The 19,422-nt window shown below is 42.8% G+C and overlaps 1 protein-coding gene across 6 annotated transcripts in view; it reads right to left on the bottom strand.

Annotated features, from left to right (window-relative positions):
• Positions 1–10,140, bottom strand: part of RHOT1 (ras homolog family member T1) — a gene marked incomplete at its 3' end in the record, with an annotated part of 56,095 nt that extends 45,955 nt beyond the window's left edge. For all 6 annotated transcript variants that reach the window (XM_079725468.1, XM_079725470.1, XM_079725472.1 and 3 more), the window contains exons 1-2: positions 10,054–10,140; positions 2,206–2,264 (exon numbers count right to left, since the gene is read on the bottom strand). In XM_079725468.1, the coding sequence (XP_079581594.1) occupies positions 2,206–2,264; positions 10,054–10,129 (135 nt within the window). In that variant the 5' untranslated portion in view covers positions 10,130–10,140. The remainder of the gene's footprint in view (positions 1–2,205; positions 2,265–10,053) is intronic.
• Between the last annotated feature and the right edge of the window lie 9,282 nt (positions 10,141–19,422).

Below are 19,422 nucleotides of genomic sequence, written 5' to 3'. Positions count from 1 at the left end.
TCTAAAACAATCCTCAAATAAATTAATAAATTATCGAAATTCATTTCTTCTAGAAGATAACTGGCTACACAGGCCTTATGCTTAATGACCCTATTACTTAGAAAAACTCCTTATCCACGCCCAAAAGGACTACGCTAAAATGACAATTCTGGACTTCCTTGGTGGCACAGTGGTTAAGAATCCACCTGCCAATGCAGGGGACACGGGTTCAAGCCCTGGTCTGGGAAGATCCCACATGCCACGGAACAACTTAGCCCGTGCACCACAACTACTGAGCCTGAGCTCTAGAACCCGTGAGCCACAACTACTGAGCCTGCATGCCACGAATGCTGAAGCCCGCGTGCCTAGAGCCCGTGCTCCACAAGAGAAGCCACCACAATGAGAAGCCCGCGCATCACAACAAAGAGTAGCCCCACTGGCCGCAACTAGAGAAAAGCCTGCGCGCAGCAACGGAGACCTAACACAGCCAAAAATATAAATAAATAAACTTATAAAACAATTAAATTAAAAAATAAATAAAATAAAATGACAATTCTAAACTAAATTAAACTATCACAGAAAACTTTTAGGTATTATAACCTGAGTGATCCTAATTAACGTTACTGATTCCACACACCACATATGAAAATACACTCCATTTTACAAATTAAGCTATGATTTATTGAACTACCTTATTTAAGAGAAAAAAAAGCAAAAGAAACAATGAGTGGGACTTCCCTGGCGGCGCAGTGGTTAAGAATCCGCCTGCCAGCGTAGGGGACATGGGTTTGAGCCCTGGTCTGGGAAGATCCCACATGCCACGGAGCAACTAAGCCCGTGAGCCGTAACTACTGAGCCTACGCTCTAGAGCCTGCGAGCCACAACTACTGAGCCCGAGTGCCACAACTACTGAAGCCCGCGCACCTAGAGCCCATGCTCTGAAACAAGAGAAGCCACCCAATGAGAAGCCCGCGAACCGCAATGAAGAGTAGCCCCCGCTCGCCACAACTAGAGAAAGTCTGCACGCAGCAACAAAGACCCAAGGCAGCCAAAAATAAAAATAAATTTAAAAAAAAAAGCGCGAAACAATGAGTGGTCACGTGGCAGTTGTAATTTTTGAAATAACTACCACGTAATACATCAAATTCCTCTCTAAACAGCAAAATTGCGCAGATATTCCTAATCAAACAAGAGTAAAGAAATGATAAATGCAAACCGTGGCACTAATAATACTTACTATGTGAAGAAAGAAAATAAAAAGAAATAATTTTCATCCCTTTTGCATTGATCCCATTCCTCATAACAATATCTTAACTTTACATAAGGCCTTAACCAACAGTCCCCCCATACTGGAACTTCCAAAATGTAATAAATAAATACATTGCCAGCAATAACAAAACCACCTAACTTTTGGTGGCACTCTATTATTACTAAGCTTATCTCATCTGAGATCCATAACAATCCTTTGAGGTAGGCAAAGGTGGAATGAATTAGATTTTTTATTTGTAAAATGATGCAGGTGGATAATATTTGAGGTTTTCAAATACGTGTGTCAGAATCCTAGTGGTTCAGGGCTTCCCTGGTGGCGCAGTGGTTGAGAGTCCGCCTGCCGATGCAGGGGACACAGGTTTGTGCCCCGGGCCGGGATGATCCCACATGCTGCGGAGCGGCTGGGCCCGTGAGCCATGGCCGCTGAGCTTGCGCTCCACAACGGGAGAGGCCACAACAGTGAGAGGCCCGCGTATCGCAAAAAAAAAAAAAAAAAGAATCCTATCCTAGTGGTTCTAATGCCTCAAAGACCGGGGAGTGTCAGGTGGAAGGCAGGCGGGGAGCCAGGCCTTTTACCCTTACTTCAACTAAAGGAATACTCCATCTGTTCTATATTTTGGGCTTATGAAAAACATTGAGAGGATGATACAGCTTAGATATCTCTAACATCCCTTTCAGCTACCATTTTACAGATGAGACAACTAAGGCACAGAGATGACAAATGTCCTAGCCAAGATCAGAAGTAAGAAACACAAAGGCCTTACTTAGTGAACTCAGAACTAGTGTGACTCTTTCTCCTACACTATATTTCAGAGATGTCTTGTAAAAACTACCACAAGCCTTTCTAAAAGTCATTAACTATCAGAAAGAAACCACATGCAAAAATGTATTCTATTTAACTCAATTTTGATAAAATTTTAAAAATTTTAAATATAGTTAAGAAATCAAAATGTTTACCTCTTCTGGGAATTCTTCACTGACCAGAGACATAATCAGTGATGTCTTCCCAACTCTAGCTGTGAAAAGAAGAAAGAATTACTTTAATAAAGTATTTAGATTCTACATAACCTCAAATTTAGCAACCACACGGGAAAGCCTGTTATTTGTTACCTAAAATCAGTCATCCAAATTAGCATGTTTTAGTACAATACTTAAATTATATCTTTTTCTTCTGCTTAGTAAAGTTACACATATTCATTGTTAAAAACAAAAAATTAGCAAAATATATAAAAGTAATACTCCCATAGTATCCCCCATTGTTTAACATATGTAGTCTCCCAGATTTTCCTACACTTATATTTAACATAATAATAATTTACCACAGTAGAATCAGAGTATTTATACTATTTTGCAATCTTCCTTTATCACTTAATTATGTATTTGGGCAGTATTCCATGTCAATATTTTTAAATCTCCTGGGAGGGGGAAAGGGAAGGTTATTATTTAATAAATATAGCATTTTCGTTGGGGATGAATAAAAAAGTTTTAGATGTAGAAAGTGGTGATGGTTATACAACACTGCGAACACATTTAATGCCCCTGAACTGTACACTTACAAAAGGTTAAACTGTTTAATGTTGTCTTGTGTAGTTTATTACAATTTTTAAAAATAGCAATAGTGCACTTTATATTAACATTTAAAAAGCTTCCTACATTATTTTTGATAGCTGTATAAGAATCCACTGTATACGGGTTTCCCTGGTGGCGCAGTGGTTGAGAATCTGCCTGCTAATGCAGGGGACATGGGTTCGAGCCCTGGTCTGGGAGGATCCCACATGCCACGGAGCAACTAGGCCCGTGAGCCACAACTACTGAGCCTGCGCATCTGGAGCCTGTGCTCCGCAACAAGAGAGGCTGCGATAGTGAGAGGCCCGCGCACCGCAATGAAGAGTGGCCCCTGCTTGCCACAACTAGAGAAAGCCCTCGCACAGAAACGAAGACCCAACACAGCAAAAATAAATTAATTAATTAATAAACTCCTAAAAAAATAAAAAGAATCCACTGTATGATGTCATAATTTACTAACGTAATTTCCTAACAATAAACAAGTTTTCACTTTTATAAACAATGCTGCAATGAGTATTTTTACAGGATAAATTCCTAGAAGTGGAACTCAAGTTAGCACGCATGACCTTTTTTGTTTTAATAGACATTGTTAAATTAGCTCCAAAAAGGAATAAACTAATTTACATCCTCACCAACAGAAGAGCAAAGTGTCTATTTCTTTATATCTTTACCTCATTTCTTTTTTAGGGTATCATATTTAAAGGGTTAGTAAGAGCAAAGATACTTTCCTGTTACATTTTCTAACCTAGCAATTTTTTTAATGCACAAACTTAAATTCTTAATCTTCTTTCTAAAAACTGACTTTCATTCCCATCATTTTCTGATAATATAATTATTATTGCTAGATATTCAAATGCTTAACTAAATCCTCTTGTGATTCTAGAGGAAAACAGTCCACCTGCCTGTTAATCTCCACCGTAATAGAAAATTATAGTTTTCAAAAGTCAAGTCTAAATATAAAAGAACTGGAAAATGTTAAAGTTAAGGAAGGTCACATTCCTTTTCTAAATGACTAAAAGAAAGGGTGACTAAAAATACAAATCAAAGGACTTCCCTGGTGGCGCAGTGGTTACGAATCCGCCTGCCAATGCAGGGGACACAGGTTCGAGCCCTGGTCTGGGAAGATCCCACATGCCTCGGAGCAACTAAGCCTGTGTGCCACAACTACTGAGCCTGTGCTCTAGAGCTCGCGAGCCACAACTACTGAGCCTGCGTGCCACAACTACTGAAGTCCCCGCGCCTAGAACCCGTGCTCTGCAACAAGAGAAGCCACCGCAATGAGAAGCCCACGCACCGCAACGAAGAGTAGCCCCCGCATGCCGCAACTAGAGAAAGCCTGAGTGCAGCAGCGAAGACCCAACATAGCCAAAAATAAACAAACAAATAAATAAATAAATAAAAACCATTTAACCAAAAAAAAAAAAAAAAAAGCTTTGGTGAATCTAAACTAGGGCTTTTTTGCTTCTCTTAAGGCCTACCCACCTAACCTTGAGTGAGACTATCAAAGAAATAATGAAGCAGCAGGTTTAAAATTAAAGTTAAAACAGGCCACTTTCAAGCTAATTTTAAGTGAGAAAATAAATGAATGCCTTGAAGGAAAAAATTTTAGAATATTAAAATTTTAAAACTCTTTAAATAAGCCTATAATCAAAAAGGTTCCTTATGGGAATCCCCTGGCGGTCCAGTGGTTAGGACTCCACGCTTTCACTGCCGAGGGCCCAGGCTCAATCCCTGGTCAGGGAGCTAAGGTCCTGAAACCCGTGTGGCACAGCCAAAAAAAAAAAAAAATCCCTTATGACAATGGCAGATGAGTATAAACGTTACATATTTTTAACTACTCCAGAAAATAAAAATTATTTCCATAAAGGAACAATATCCCAAGCTCTTCTCTAATTATTGCACCAATTAAATTTTATATTTAATATAATATATACTATAAATACTTTATATAGTACAATTTTATGATAAATATAATTTAATAATTATATATAATGTAAACATTTTAATGTAAATATTAATATGGAGGACAAAAAAAATTATCCTTTGTTAGCCAGACATCTGATGGTCTCTATTTCCTCTATTTTGCCTGAGAAGTATTTAAGTGATCTATAAAAATTAAAAGCATGGCCACAATTATCCCCAAGGACAGAAGGCCTTCTGATTCAGTTCAACACAACATGCTACAGTTCTGTCTGAAACCCCATGCTTCTAAGTAGGTCATCCATCCATGGGAAGCATAATTCATCACTATAGAACAAATTATCTAGATTTATCCCGGCTAAAAATTTGTCTTTTCATCACATCTTTTGAACATCTAGTTCTAAATGACAGCAAATTCTTCATATTCATGAAGCGGAAGTAATATTCCCTGGTTCCAATTGCCACCCTACCAGCCATATTGGCTATTTTTCTTGATAACAAACACCGCGTGCTTCAAGTAGCAAAGGGACCTTCTCCTCATTTTTATCTGCTTCTTTATTAAGAAGGCTTGTTGGCTCCTCCTAATTTATTGTAATCAGAATACACAGGGAGGAGGAGAGTAGCTACGAAGTTGTATTTTTAACTGGAAAATTTTAGCATTTGGGGAAATAGCTGAGCATTGTTCCAAAGGAAAATTTCATCAACCATATGCAGACAATGTGGGCTGCAGAAGGACAAATGCTATGGTCTATCCCTCTCCTTCAAACTACGTCAACACTAGTGCCCAACTGGTGCCGGCAGAGCAGAAAAGACAGCAGAGAACAGGTCTCAGTACATAGGTAAGGATGATGTAGAAGAGACTCTCTATATGAATAGAATAGGCTATGTAGAATGGACTTTCTATGGCCAATCACCCAGGTACTATCACCCAGGTGATAGTAGGTACCATACTGCGTTGCGTTATCTATCACCAGACACAGTATAATTGAAACTGGAGCAGTTTAATCTTGAAATATCATTCTAACGAAGACCAGAATGGAGAGCAATATGGCTTTAAAAAGATCATAGAAAGTTTTTCTCCAAATTAAATGCTAGCTTATTCCTGAAGTCTCTTTGACTCTTATACCTAAAGAATCTTTCTCTAACTCCTTTAAACCTCCAAGATGGCCTCTGGTGGTTCAAGGAGAAGCTGACCTCTTTTGGCAAGGACTATAATTCCTGGCAGCCAAAACATGAACTAGACATGGCACTGCCATTATAAGTCACTGGTCTACTTCATTGCCAGAACACAGGAATCTCCCCAACAAAATAAAGCTAAGAACATGGAATAAGAGACTGGATGAATGCTACCCCTTCAAATTCTAACAATAACCACATCAGACCAGATTTTAAGAAAGCAGAATGACCACATTTTTATGACTAAGAGGAGTGGTTTGGAAAACAAGGAAAGTCTAAATAAACTAAACTAGCTTGAACTCTTTCATTCTTTCAACAACTATTTGAGTGCCTACTTTGTGCCAGGCCTACTGTAGGCCTGGGGAAATGGCAATAAACAAGACCAATGCCCTGTCCTTACAAAGCTTACCTTCTAGCCCAAGTAACAACAGAAAAAAGTGAACAAATATGCAGGGAAGTAGGGATAATGCCTGGGTCAGGGCCCTCTTATAGAGAAAGCGAAGTAAAGGAGAGAGTAGCACAAGAACAAAGCAAGGGCCGGATTGTGAAGGACTCTGCAGGACTGCATTAAAAAGGTTAATGGCCTTGGGACTTCCCTGGTGGTCCAGGGGTTAAGACTCTGCACCTCCAGTGCAGGGGGCATGGGTTCGATCCCCGGTTGGGGAACAAGAAGATCCTGCATGCCTCACTGTGCAGCCAAAAGTTAAAAAAAAAAAAAAAAAAAAAAATTAATGGTCTTTAAGTGAAAGTAGAAATCATCAGAGAATTAAATGGGTAACACGATCTTGGATATTTTTTAAAGATGACTCTGTCTGCTACATGGAGAACGGACGAAATTAGAAGCAGGGCTGCCAGTTAAGGAGATATTACAAAAGCCTAGGCCAGAGCCAACCAAAGTGTAAGCTAGTTTGGCAGAAGTTTCGATGATAAACCAAGCAGTCAGACAAATTAGGTAAGAGCTACCGGACTCATTTAAAAAGAGGATAACAGTTCCACTTTCTTAATTAATTTGACCAGAAGACAAATATATCTCAATTTAATTTAAAAACAAGACTTCACTAAAACTAAGACTATCTTGTGTAGTTTTAATGCAGCTACAGGATTTAGATAAAAGGTTAATAAGGCTCATTCCTCATATTATAACAAGGACATCTGTTAAGCATACTAATGCAAATCTAGTTAAATGCAAATTCTGGCCAATGAAATTGACCATGGAAAGTTATAACCTGAAGAACTAAGCTTCATGTGGTTGAATTTTTAAAAATTTTTAGTTTTTTGTTTTGTTTAAAGAATGGTAATTGACTTTTAATTTGGCCTGAATAGTATTCAATATGTTCAATAATTAAGGTGAAGAAGATACTTAAAATACTTTGGCTTTCTCTGCAAATAAAATCCTTAAAATTTATAGACAGCTTAACTTTTCTGATCTAAGCAGTCAATAGACATTAAGCAACTAGTTAGCATTAAAGCCTGGCTGGCTCAGAATCCAAATTCTGGATGGGTCAAGAAAAGATCCATTTCACCTCCAGAGTACAGTATAGGTTAAGCCAACAGAATGCTGAAACTGCTCACAACTGTTTGGGAGCCTCAGTGAATGAAGCTGCTGCTGTGTGGTTCAGGGACGGACACTAACAGCAATAAAATGTACTGAAGTGATTGAGAAAGAACAGGCTTTACAACAACTCCAGAGACGATGCTCCTTTTTCTTTTCGTTTCCTATTTCCCTTAGTTAACCATCTTAAAGCTACAAATGAATTATTACGACTTCTTCCTTAAAAAGTGGTTTTCCTGATAAATCTGTGTATCAGACCAGAATCAAAATAGTCTTGGTCACACTTATTGTTTACCTAGCATTTAAAGCACTACAGCTAGGCTAAGTAGCTGTCAGATATTTACATTAAATCTCAAAAAGTAATGCTTGAGTCATTTCCCCCCAGAATACAACCCTTTACTATAACTAATTAAAATTATATATTCCAAATAAGTGTAACTCTTTCTCATATTTTTTTAAAATTTATTTTATTAATTTATTTATTTTTGGCTGCGTTGTGTCTTCCCTGCTGCGCGCGGGCTTTTCTCCGGTTGCGGTGAGCTAGGACTACTCTTTGTTGCGGTGCGCAGGCTTCTAATTGCAGTGGCTTCTCTTGTTGTGGAGCACGGGCTCTAGGCACACAGGCTTCAGTGGTTGTGGCTCGCGGGCTCTAGAGCACAGGCTCAGCAGTTGCGGCACACAGGCTCAACTGCTCCGCGGCACGTGGGATATTCCCGGACCAGGGTTCGAACCGTGTCCCCTGCATTGGCAGGCAGATTCCCAACCACTGCGCCACCAGAGAAGCCCATTTCTCATACTTTCAAATGTGAAAAAAAAATCATGTATATATGGTAGTTGGCCTAAAGTTTTCGGTACCATCCTCTTTAAGAAAAATGTCTTCCTCAAAAACGAAGGTTTTTAAAAAAAAAAAAAAAAAAACGAAGGTTTTCTCTTGTGTCAAGTTTCTCCCTATCTAAAAACTCTCACATATACACTTACCAATTCTATTATTTGCTTTCATTTCATCAGAATATGGCTCATAATTTTTCTAACAAATTTTAAAGTCTTTTATGTATTTCAAAATAAGTAATACTGTTAACCTTTTAGCTTAAATGTCCTAAGGCTGACAATGTATCTTACATATGTACAGCACTTCAATTCAGATGTTTTACAGACTAATGATTATATGTAATTGCACCCTATATTCAAAACTAAAACCAAAACAAAGAATTTTTGTTTAAAAAAATTTTTTTTATGCATCAGTTTTCTAAGTGGGACATCTACTCACTTTCCCTACCTTGCTCCAAATGCATCAACATGAATCATATTCCTGAACTTTGTCAAGGAAGTCCATGCAAAACACAGATTAAGATACATGTGTTGTTATAAATTAAAACTAAAATTCACAACTGCAAACCAAAAAGCAAACTGTGTCTGGCTAAGCTTACTTCTAAATTCTGATTCTAAAGGAGGATTTCTACAATAGCAGGTGAACAGAGGTTTCTATGAACAGCAAAGAACACTACAGAAGAGGGTAAAAATGTGTTCACTTCCTTCGTTGGGAGCGCATCACAGTGACCTGGAGGGGCTACTCTAGAACGAAACGGGGTTTACAATAGAAAGCTTCAAAACAGCAAAGGCAGGGCATTAACTAATGTACTTTTAAAACAAACGGTACAGTCCTCCCCAGCCCACTTTCTTCTTATTTTAGTCCTACCCATTGAGTCATGTAACTTGAACAATATCAAGAAGTCCCTGCTGTTCTGTCCCCAAGTCAGTGAACAGAAGACATGTCTCCTTTATTACATCTTCAAAAAGTGAAGTCTAAGAATCTCTGGGGTGGGGGGTCTCACGTGTGCCCGTTATTTTTCAATTAATTACCAAGCAGTTATGAAATAATGTTTTAAAAGATGGGGGAAACTAGGCTTTAGGGTAACAATAATTCTCTCAACTGAAGGACCCTCCCCGGATAAGTATTCATTCATTGAGCACCTGTATAACTTGAAGTTGACAGTAAATTTTTGAGGAAACAGCGAGTGTACCTGGTGTTGTTCCAGTGCAAAGAGCAAATACCGCCTAAAATGCTCCGTGCCTTACAGTCAATGCCCAGAGCGAGGGAAGACCGCGAGCGCAAAAACATGCAGACACCTGACCTTGCCCACAAGTCGAACAGTTCTGCACCCCTCCCCCTAGCTTCCCCGGGAGCCAGTTCACGCCATCCCAATTGGTCAGTCGGCCTGTTCCAGCACCTGCCTGGCGGGGACAAGGGAATCTCCACGGAAGACGAGAGGGTCTGAGAGAAGGCGGCCTCGGAAACGCGGAGGCCCGGGAGGAGAGCATTCCAAGAGAAAAAGGAGGAGAGGACCTTCGGAGGGTTGAGGCCGGGCGGTCAGAGGCTAATGGAGACACGGCTTGAGGGTGATGACGGGGGGACAGAGGACGGAGGGCTCAGGAGGGCCCAGGTGAGGTGAGAGACGGAGGGCCGCCGGCGGGCAGCCGAAAGGGAAGAGCGGAGGGGCTGGGAGGCCTGGGGGCGCGGAGGTAGGGCAGCGGGGCGGCAGGGGCTGCGGTGGCCGCGGCCAGCCCCGGCTAGGCCGGGCGCGCGGACTCACGTTCTCCCACCAGAAGGATCCGCACGTCTTTCTTCATGTCTGCGGCTCGCAGGGGCCGGCCTCGGCCCGCACGCATGGAGCGGACTCCTCTCGCCCGGAGCGCCCAGCCCGCGGCGCCGCTCTCCCCACGCTGCCGGCGCCGCCTGCCAGCCTCTCCCGCCTCCCCGCCCGAACCTCGGCCTCCCGGGCCCGCCGCACCACCTCCTCAGCAGCTTCCCCGCTCAAGAGCCGGGACAGCGCCTGCTCCGCCTCCTCCGGCTCCGCGAGTCGCGGCGGCGGCGGGGCGACGGGGCGCCGCGAGGGACAAGCACTTTCGGAACGCGAACGCTCTCTGTCCCGGACCTGCGCCCCCGCCGTCAGGTTCGCCGCAGAGCACCGAGCGGGAGTCTCGCCCGCCCTCCTCCGGGAACAGCGGCCAGGGATACGCTTTGGGCCGGGAATTTGAGCGGCAGGGTCGCTAGTCTGACCCCATTTCTTTTACGAAATAGGGGCAGGAGAAGTTCCTCGTCCAAGGTCGTATAGCTGGAACTTGGCAGTGTGACTCAGGGCGGGAATATTCTTACCTGACTATAAACTCCAGGAGAGCAGCGACCTGTGCACCAGGTTTTCAGAAATATTCCCCGCCTTATTGGACAAAGTCCTCAGAAAACGCTTGATTGAGTAAAGGATGGCTACCTCCCAGAATCGAGTCCTTTCCACTACCAAAGCCCACCACCCTATAGCTGCTTTTTATCTGTGATGCTTTTAAAATACGATTCTAAATAATGAGATTCGTTTCTACACTATCTGTGTAAACAGATTCATTTCTTTGTAACCAAACCAAGTGATTTTCCTCTCTCTATGTGATTTACTTTAGGCAGGGTCTTCTGGTACGTCTCTTTACATAGGTTTGCCCAGCGCAGTGTCGGACACATAGGTGGCACTGAATAATAAACTTGTACTAATTTTTCTAACATTGTCTTAATTTCCTCCTGACTCTCTCCATCCGGAGGAATTTGTTGCTATATCTCTCTATATATGCTTATATGTTTGAACAGTGCTTGGCAGACAGTGGGAGATACATGGACAGATGGTTGGAGAGAGAGAGAGAATAAAGGAGGAAACACTATCTGTGCATAATGTGCCTTTTTTCTATCTTAAATATTACAAAATGAATTTTTTGTAAGGGAATAAACTGTGTATAATACCAATCCCCTTTTCTCCTAGGAGAAGCCTTGTGGTCTGGTGCAGCATGTAACAGCTGCTGACAAACTGCATGGGTTTGAATCCAGAGCCCATCACCTGATAGTCATGTGATCCTGAGTAAGTTCTTTTACTTCTCCAAGCCCGCCCCTTCTTCTGTAACATGGCAATAATGATAATAATACCTACCTTCTTAGGCGGTTGTGAAGAATATATAATACATGTCAAGCATTTGTCAGATGCACAGCACTTGCTCTAATGATCTCAGCTGTCATTACTGTCGTAGAGCTCACTGAAAAGTTGAAATCCACAGGTTTTTTTTTTTTTTTTTTTTTTACGGTACGCGGGCCTCTCACCGCTGTGGCCTCTCCCGTTGCGGAGCACAGGCTCCGGACGCGCAGGCTCAGCAGCCATGGCTCACGGGCCCAGCCGCTCCGCGGCATGTGGGATCCTCCCGGACCGGGGCACGAACCCGTGTCCCCTGCATCGGCAGGCGGACTCTCAACCACTGCGCCACCAGGGAAGCCCCCAAAATCCACAGGTTTTGAGGCAAATTCATTGTTATGTTTACAACAGTATTTCACCATCTAAGCTATATGATATTTGTAAGGAGTATAGGGGTGGAAGCCCTTCCAAAAAACACTCTCTCTGTGATATAAGGAGGAAGACAGGAAAGACACACTCCCTGCTCACTGGGAGATAATGAAGTCATATTCCAGGATGGAGGCAAATAAGATGAACTTCAGGAGGCTTGATGGCCTGACCTTTCAGGGGAAAGTATTCCTCAGAATTTTAGTATTACAAAATGTTTGAGTTGGAAGGACCCTTACAGAGAACCTATTCTAATCCCATTATTCTATACGTAAGACAAGCAACGTCCAGAGAGATACCATAACTTGCCAAAGGCATGACAGCTGAGACTGAGCCTGGGCTCTGCCATCCTGAGCATATAGTGCTAGGCAAGTCACATCACCTCTCTGTGCCTCAGTTTCCTCTCAACCAAAGACTATCATCTCTTCCCAGCCTTCTACCTCACAGAGTACTTTGGAGGATCCCATAAAACAATGTCTGTGAAAAAGGCTTTTTCTTTAAAAAAATAAATTGCACAAATATCAGATCACAAAGGATGAAGACCCTTTACAGAGGAGCAAGTTCTCTAGGGCACAGCTCCCTCCGAGCAAGACTTTGTAGAGAATCTTGACCCCGGGAGCCCTGCATCAGCATCGCCAGTGGATGCCGGTGTTAATTCTGTGGACATGAGGAGCGTGAGAAGAGACAAGGCCTTCGTGACGTTGCACATGCATGCTGGGTAAAGGCTTTGCAGGGGGAATCTCTGGAAGGCAGAGGGCAACTCCTTTGTAGAAAAAACTTACTTAAAAATCCAGACCCAAGGGCTGCAGAAAGGAGTCACCCAGCAAGCACTTACAGCCAGCGATGACTAACAGTTTGGTACAAAAAAGACCAAAACTAAAGTGCGAGTGGGGAGCCGGACAAGCCAGAGTGTGCCTCGCAGGCAATGTATCAATAAGTTTCTTTTTACAGCCCCTTCCCATCTCCCAGTCAGCTATACTTCTGAAGCTCTGGCCTCCTGTCTTGCCTTGAGCTTTATGCCCCTCTCTTACGTTAACAGACATCCATCAGGGGTCACTCTGAAGTTCTCTTGGAGACAGCATAGCTCAGTGATTAAAAGCAGTGACTCTGGGGCCTTCCCTGGTCGTCCAGTGAGTAAGACTCCGTGCTCCCAATGCAGGGGGCCTGGCATCAATCCCTGGTTGGGGAGCTGGATCCGGCATGCCTGCCGCAACTAAGAGTCCACAATGCCGCAACTAAGACCCAGTGCAGCCTAAATAAATAAATAAATAATATAAAATAAAAGCAGGGACTCTGGAGTCTGCCTAAGTCTGAACCTCAGCTTCACCAATTACTAGCTGTGCATCATCAGGCAAATTTCTTAACTTCTCTAAGCCTCATCTGCCAAATAGGAATAACACCTCATGGGATTCTTATGAAGCTTAAACGAGTTAATATAATAGGAAAATGCTTTGAATAGTGCCTGGTACATGGTCTGTAATATACAAACGTTGGATAAATAAAATAAACTGTGAGAGAAGTGACTTCTGTACACCTTTCTGAGCCAGAAGATAGAGCCACACGATGACACACACTGCAGCAACACAGAAGCCAGAGAATGGAGTTGTTGGCAGTGGAATTTACTGTCGGGATATTACAGATAGATGACTGTATATTAAGTACATTGGATAAAGCCAAGAGGACAGATTAGTATCTAGAAAGCACTGATGGAATTTCCTTCTAGAATGCTGGGAAGGAGCTCTACCTTCACAAGACAAACTTCATGGCTTCTCAATTGTGAAGGGGACACTGGGGGTCTGAACAAAGTACCTTTGCCAGGATTTAAGAGGATCCATCTTTCACACCTATCAAAGAAGGAACTTGCAACACAACCTCTCTCTGAGTCTCAGGACAGTGGAACACCCCAGGGCTGGTGGGCAGGCCTGCTGGGGGAGAAGGTATAGTGTGTGTTAAATGACTGACACTGGGTGGAACAAGAGGCTTGTCTCTGACTGGTGAGTTAGACACAGTCCTGGGCAGGAGGCCAAATTAGATGGGTTGGCATTGGTCCCACTCTTCAGACCCATCTATCTTTGGTCTCTCAAATTAAACCCAAAGTGGCATCCGTCTTCACTCTGGTCTCCCATTCCTTCCAGGAAGACTCCCGCCTTTTCCTGCCAAGCCTGATCTAGTGGAGCAGAAAAGTCCAATGCTTTGGTACAGAGTAAATCTTTTTTTTTTTTGCGGTACGCAGGCCTCTCACTGTTGTGGTCTCTCCCATTGCGGAGCACAGGCTCCGGATGCGCAGGCTCAGCGGCCATGGCTCACAGGCCCAGCCGCTCCGCGGCATGTGGGATCTTCCCGGACCGGGGCACGAACCCGTGTCCCCTACATCGGCAGGCAGACTCTCAACCACTGCGCCACCAGGGAAGCCCTGAATGCACTTTGAATGTTCTTGTCTAATTGGTCAAACGTCCATGTCCTCTGCATAGTCACGTGAATTGGTCTCTAGAGGATATGGATTCTGTTTGCTTGATTTGGCCAGAAGGGACATCACTCAGCACAATTACTTTTAAAAGGCGTTTGATTATAACTAACCATACTGAAAGCACATTTTCCAGACAATAGCCTCACCTGTTGATGAGGTTGCATCCAGTTTTCTTTTTAATTTTCTCAAGCTCCTTTCAGATACATATTGTAAAACAAATACCCTCAATTAAGAGATAATTGATATTGAGAAGCCTCTCAGACCTTCTTGCCCCCAGGTGGCCTGAATTCCCTTATGGCATGGTTAAGAGCATGGGCTCTGGGGTCTACATTTCGTCTCCAATACTTTGCTAGCTGTGCAACATTGGACAAGTTACATAACCTCTCTGAAAAATGTAAACCCCATCAGCAAAATGGAGTTAGCTCATAGAGCTCTCTGAGAATTAAGTAAAATAATGCAATAAAGTATTTATCACATTACTTAACATATAATACATGTCCATACATCATCCTTAACAGCTGCATTTTAAAATTTGGAATTCATTTGCTGATTTGCATTATCTTTCCAAGGGCAAATTGATTAGCCTGCCCACCCAAATTGTAAACTCTGAACGACAAAAATGTATTTAACATAATTTTTAATCACTGCAGAAACATTAAAATTTTTGATGACTTATTATCTATACCATCTAGTGATTCTCAAAAAATTTTAGGTCACAGGCCATTTCCACAAAATGAAAAATTCCATAGAATAGTAAATTTATTATTTGTTTATCTCTGCAAAGAAATCACCACAATTAAATATGTTCCAAAAAAATAATTCAAAAGAAGAAATATATATATACATATACATATCCTATTTATAGCATCATTACACAATAGTAAAAAATGGAAAATATACAATAATAGGGGAATAGCTAAATTAAGTATGACATAAGATTAATGGAACTTTTGCGGTCATTAAAACTAGTGACTATTAAAGAGGAAAAATTATTCACAAAATAAGTGAAAAAAAAGAAATCTAAAACCATACATACAATTGCAACTATATAAAAATCAAGTATAAAATATTCATTTATGTAACTTTTACCCTCTATACGTTTGCAATTTTGAACTTTGATAAGGATGCACGAGTATTATTTGGGTAATTAAAAACTAATGGATGTACATAAACATTAGATGAGGGTACAAAGGAAGGAGAAAATGTGTTAAATATTACGAATTAATTTTTAGTGCAAACATCTTTTTTTTTTTTTTTTTGGCCGCACCGCACAGCATGCTGGATCTTAGTTCCCTGACCAGGGGTTGAACCCGTGGCCTCTGCAGTGGAAGCGCAGAGTCTTAACCACTGGACCACCAGGGAAGTCTCAGTACAATCATATTTTGTAAAACGTCAAAGTTAATATCTTTTAAATAAAGATAATAGAAATATTTAGAAGAATAGCAGTGCTTTGAGACATTAACATAGGATATCATGTTTATAAAATTATTTAACAAATATTTATTGGTTCCACCTTGTGCGGTGTTCTGTACTAGGTGCCAGGGACACAGTAATGGACAACACAGACTTATCATGGGAGGCAAGTTGTGGACAAGGAAGTTTGGGCCTTCATCTTTCTCACCAGAATCCTCCAAATCATTCCCTATCAGCCCAAACTACCTCTTTCAAAAAACCTTCATGAGAGGTAGCATCTCATAATGTAAATCTTTCTACCTCCTCTCTCCCCACCCCACCCCTAGCCAAAACCAGCCAGACTTGTGTGATTGTGTCCCACTCCTTCCAGGAGTCTGCTCTCCCTGTCTGGCTGTGTTCACAGACAACCTCCCAGGCAACACAATGCCTTAACCCAGCAAAACTGAAAATATCCCCAGAAAGCTCCTAGGAAAATGACCATGATTTTAGGCTGAGTGGCCTTCCAGTACCTGCTTCTACAATAAGTGAGTCAGCTTTGATCTGATCTAAATTCATTGTGCACATGTTGCCACGTTAGACACAGTGACAGTGAAAGACTCCAGTCCTCTTGGTGGAAACCAGATCCACTCTGGGTAAACAGTTTTCAACTCTGGACAAGGGGAGTTGGGGGACACTCCAGGCAAAACAAACCGGAATTGCAAAAGTACATAGTGTGACACAAAGCAGGGAGGCTGGGGTGGAGGGTGTATGTGGGGGGATGACAGCAAATGGGGGCTAGAGGTAGGTAAGAGCAGAAACAGGAAGCAGAACTTCCTGTTGTAGGTGGGGAGCACTGGGGAGTTTTAAGCAGGGGACTGACATGATCTGACTTCCATTTTGGAAAGTTCACATTAGCAGACTGAGAATGGATGGGAAGGGGGCTTCTGACTAGAGATAGAGGAGCTCACATTAAAATAATCCAGGAGAGGGCTTCCCTGGTGGCACAGTGGTTAAGAATCCACCTGCCAATGCAGGGGACACGGGTTTGAGCCCTGGTCCGGGGAGATCCCACAGGCCGCGGAGCAGGTGGGCCTGTGCACCACAACTACTGAGCCTGCGCTTTAGAGCCACGAGCCACAACTACTGAAGCCCACGCGCCCAGAGCCCATGCTCCGCAACAAGAGAAGCCACCACGATGAGAAGCCCGCGCACCGCAATGAAGAGTAGCCCCTGCTCGCCACAACTAGAGAAAGCCCATGCGCAGCAATGAAGATCCAACTGAGACAAAAATAAATAAATTAAAATAACCTGGGAGAGATGTGATGGGAGTCTGAACCAGAGAGCAGATGCAGAGGGAAGAGCGGGGGCCAGAGTTGAAATGATTTGAGAAAGCAGAATCGAGGGTCAGAACTTGGTGACTAATTGTACAGAAGGTGGTATCAGAAAAGCTCCTGTGGTAACTCCAAGACGTTGTGTCCTGGAGATTGTCACTGACCAAAGCCATAAGTTTTTCTCCCCCAGGGTGTATTTATTTTGAAGAATAAAGGTGAAACAATTTCCCTTCACACGGAAGGAAGACACAGTCTTCCATATTGCAGCAGACCCATCTCTTAGAATCACGTTTCGCAAAATGGTGGAATAAGAGGTGTAAAAATTGTGCAGGGATATCAGAAACAGTGACTCTTGTGAACAGAAGGGTTTCCTTTTTCTATTCTCTTTCCATCCTGATTAAGTCAAGGTGAAATCCTCAGTAAATCTTAAATACCTGATAATCATCTTTTGAGCCAGAGAGAGAGAGAGAGAAAGAGTGGGAGAGCGCAAGCCCACTTCAGGTTCAGAAACTTAGACAGACAACTGTACCAAGCTAGTCATTGTTTTGTTTTTCTTGAAACATGCATTAAGGCTTATCCCTCTAATTAAGACACATGATTCTGGTTTTCATTTATATAAATATTTTAAAGTTTCCTTTTGAAATACATGTTCCTAAAAGGGGAGATGTGAGTTGATTTAGGAAAAATATTAAGTAAAACATGGTACACGAGATGGGAACTCCCTGCTGGTCCAGTGGTTAGGACTCCGCACTTCCACTGCAGGGGGCCCGGGTTCAATCCCTTTTCCGGGAACTAAGATCCCACAAGCCAGGCAGCCCTGCCAAAAAAAAAAAAAAGTACAGGGGATATGCAGATGTAACAAGAATCATGGCACATGAAAGGCTGAAGCTTAAGAAACCCTGTCCTTAAAAAACCTATGGCTGGTTAGGAAGATAAATCCCAAATCAAAACAAATCTTCAGGGACTTCCCTGGTGGTCCAGTGGGTAGGATTCCATGCTCCCAATGCAGAGCTCCCAGGTTTGATCCCTCGTGCATGCGGCAACTAAGAAGCCCGCATGCCACAGCTGAGACCCAGCACAGTCTAAATAAATAATAAATAAATATAAATAAATATATTTTAAAAATCTTCAGCATAACCTAAGTATGTATAATTAAAGAAGACTGCAGTTGTCTGGAAGGACCCAGTGATTAGGGTTTTGAGCAATTATGAATGAGGATGAATTTGGGGCTAAGGGCTCAGCAGGAGTAGGGGGTGATGGAGCTGAACATATACCAGGGAAGAGTCCCCTTTTCCTGTCAAAATCCCCAAGTGCCCCCTGAGGAAGGGACTTCTCCCTTGAACTGAGCAAGGCAGCCTGAAAGGTCTCCCCAGAGAGCAGCACTGTTTCATTTTGTGGTTTGTTTCTGCAATCAGCTAGGAAATAAAGTCTTCAAATTAAACTCTTCTGGAAAAAAAAATGTACTTGAGGGAGAAGCAAGGGACAGATAGATATAACTGTATTAGAGGTTGTTGTGAGCCTTAAGAAGGTGGTGGCTTCCTGCTTAGCAGGTGGTTCTTCCAGGAACCCAAAGCCCTAGACCCCCAAAATGGGTACAACCACTTAGGTGTTTGAGAGAAACAGCTCCAGATGGGGTGAGCAGCTGCCCCAGGAGCCCCTGATGGGACGTTTGGCTTGGTCCACGGTGGATGGCTTCGTCCCCCACACGGTGTAGACCCCAGTGAGAGGTGCCTTCATCCACTGGCATTTCAGCTTCAGTTCTTCTCCTTGGGAGCATTTTCTGTTTTGTTTGAGTGAAGGGTGCTATTTTCCACAGTGTACTGGAAGGGATATGCTGACAGAAAACGTGAGACAAAAGCAAGGAAGCCAAACATGATAACCTTTGTTCCCCACCTCTATGATTCTTGTGCTTTGGCTGCAGCTTGGGGAAATCACGTGGCCAGCCAATAAACCCCACGCGGACAGAGGCCCCATTATCCAAACCACCTGAAAGGATGGTATTTAATCAAAAGACCTCAAGAAGCTAAAACCCTGGCCTCTAAATTCTTGGCACTTTCAAAAGGCAAACATCAAGGTGACTCTGGGTGAGAAGATAAAGGCTCCATAATGCACAAAGTGAGAACAGAGAGCCTTTTAATGGTCATCTGGCACAGAGAGGCCCTGTCCCTGCTTAGGCAACTCAAGGCCACCACACTGAGAACTGCCACCAACCACAAGAAAAAAAGAGCACCTCGTGGCTTTAGAGCTGTGTCCTGTCAAAGTGGATGCCCAGGTCCTGGTCTCAACTAGGACCTTATCAGAGGGTATTAAGGTTAGAGACTTGGCAGTGGGAACACTGGGCCAGCTCCCAGCTCTGCCACGCTCAGCTGACTGGCCCTGCACAAAGCCCTCAACCGGTCCAGGACC

This window comes from Hyperoodon ampullatus (assembly GCF_949752795.1).
Source record: "Hyperoodon ampullatus genome assembly, chromosome: 19".
In the NCBI taxonomy this organism is placed as follows: Eukaryota; Metazoa; Chordata; class Mammalia; order Artiodactyla; family Ziphiidae; genus Hyperoodon; species Hyperoodon ampullatus.
This window is presented reverse-complemented; position numbering and strand designations above follow the sequence as displayed.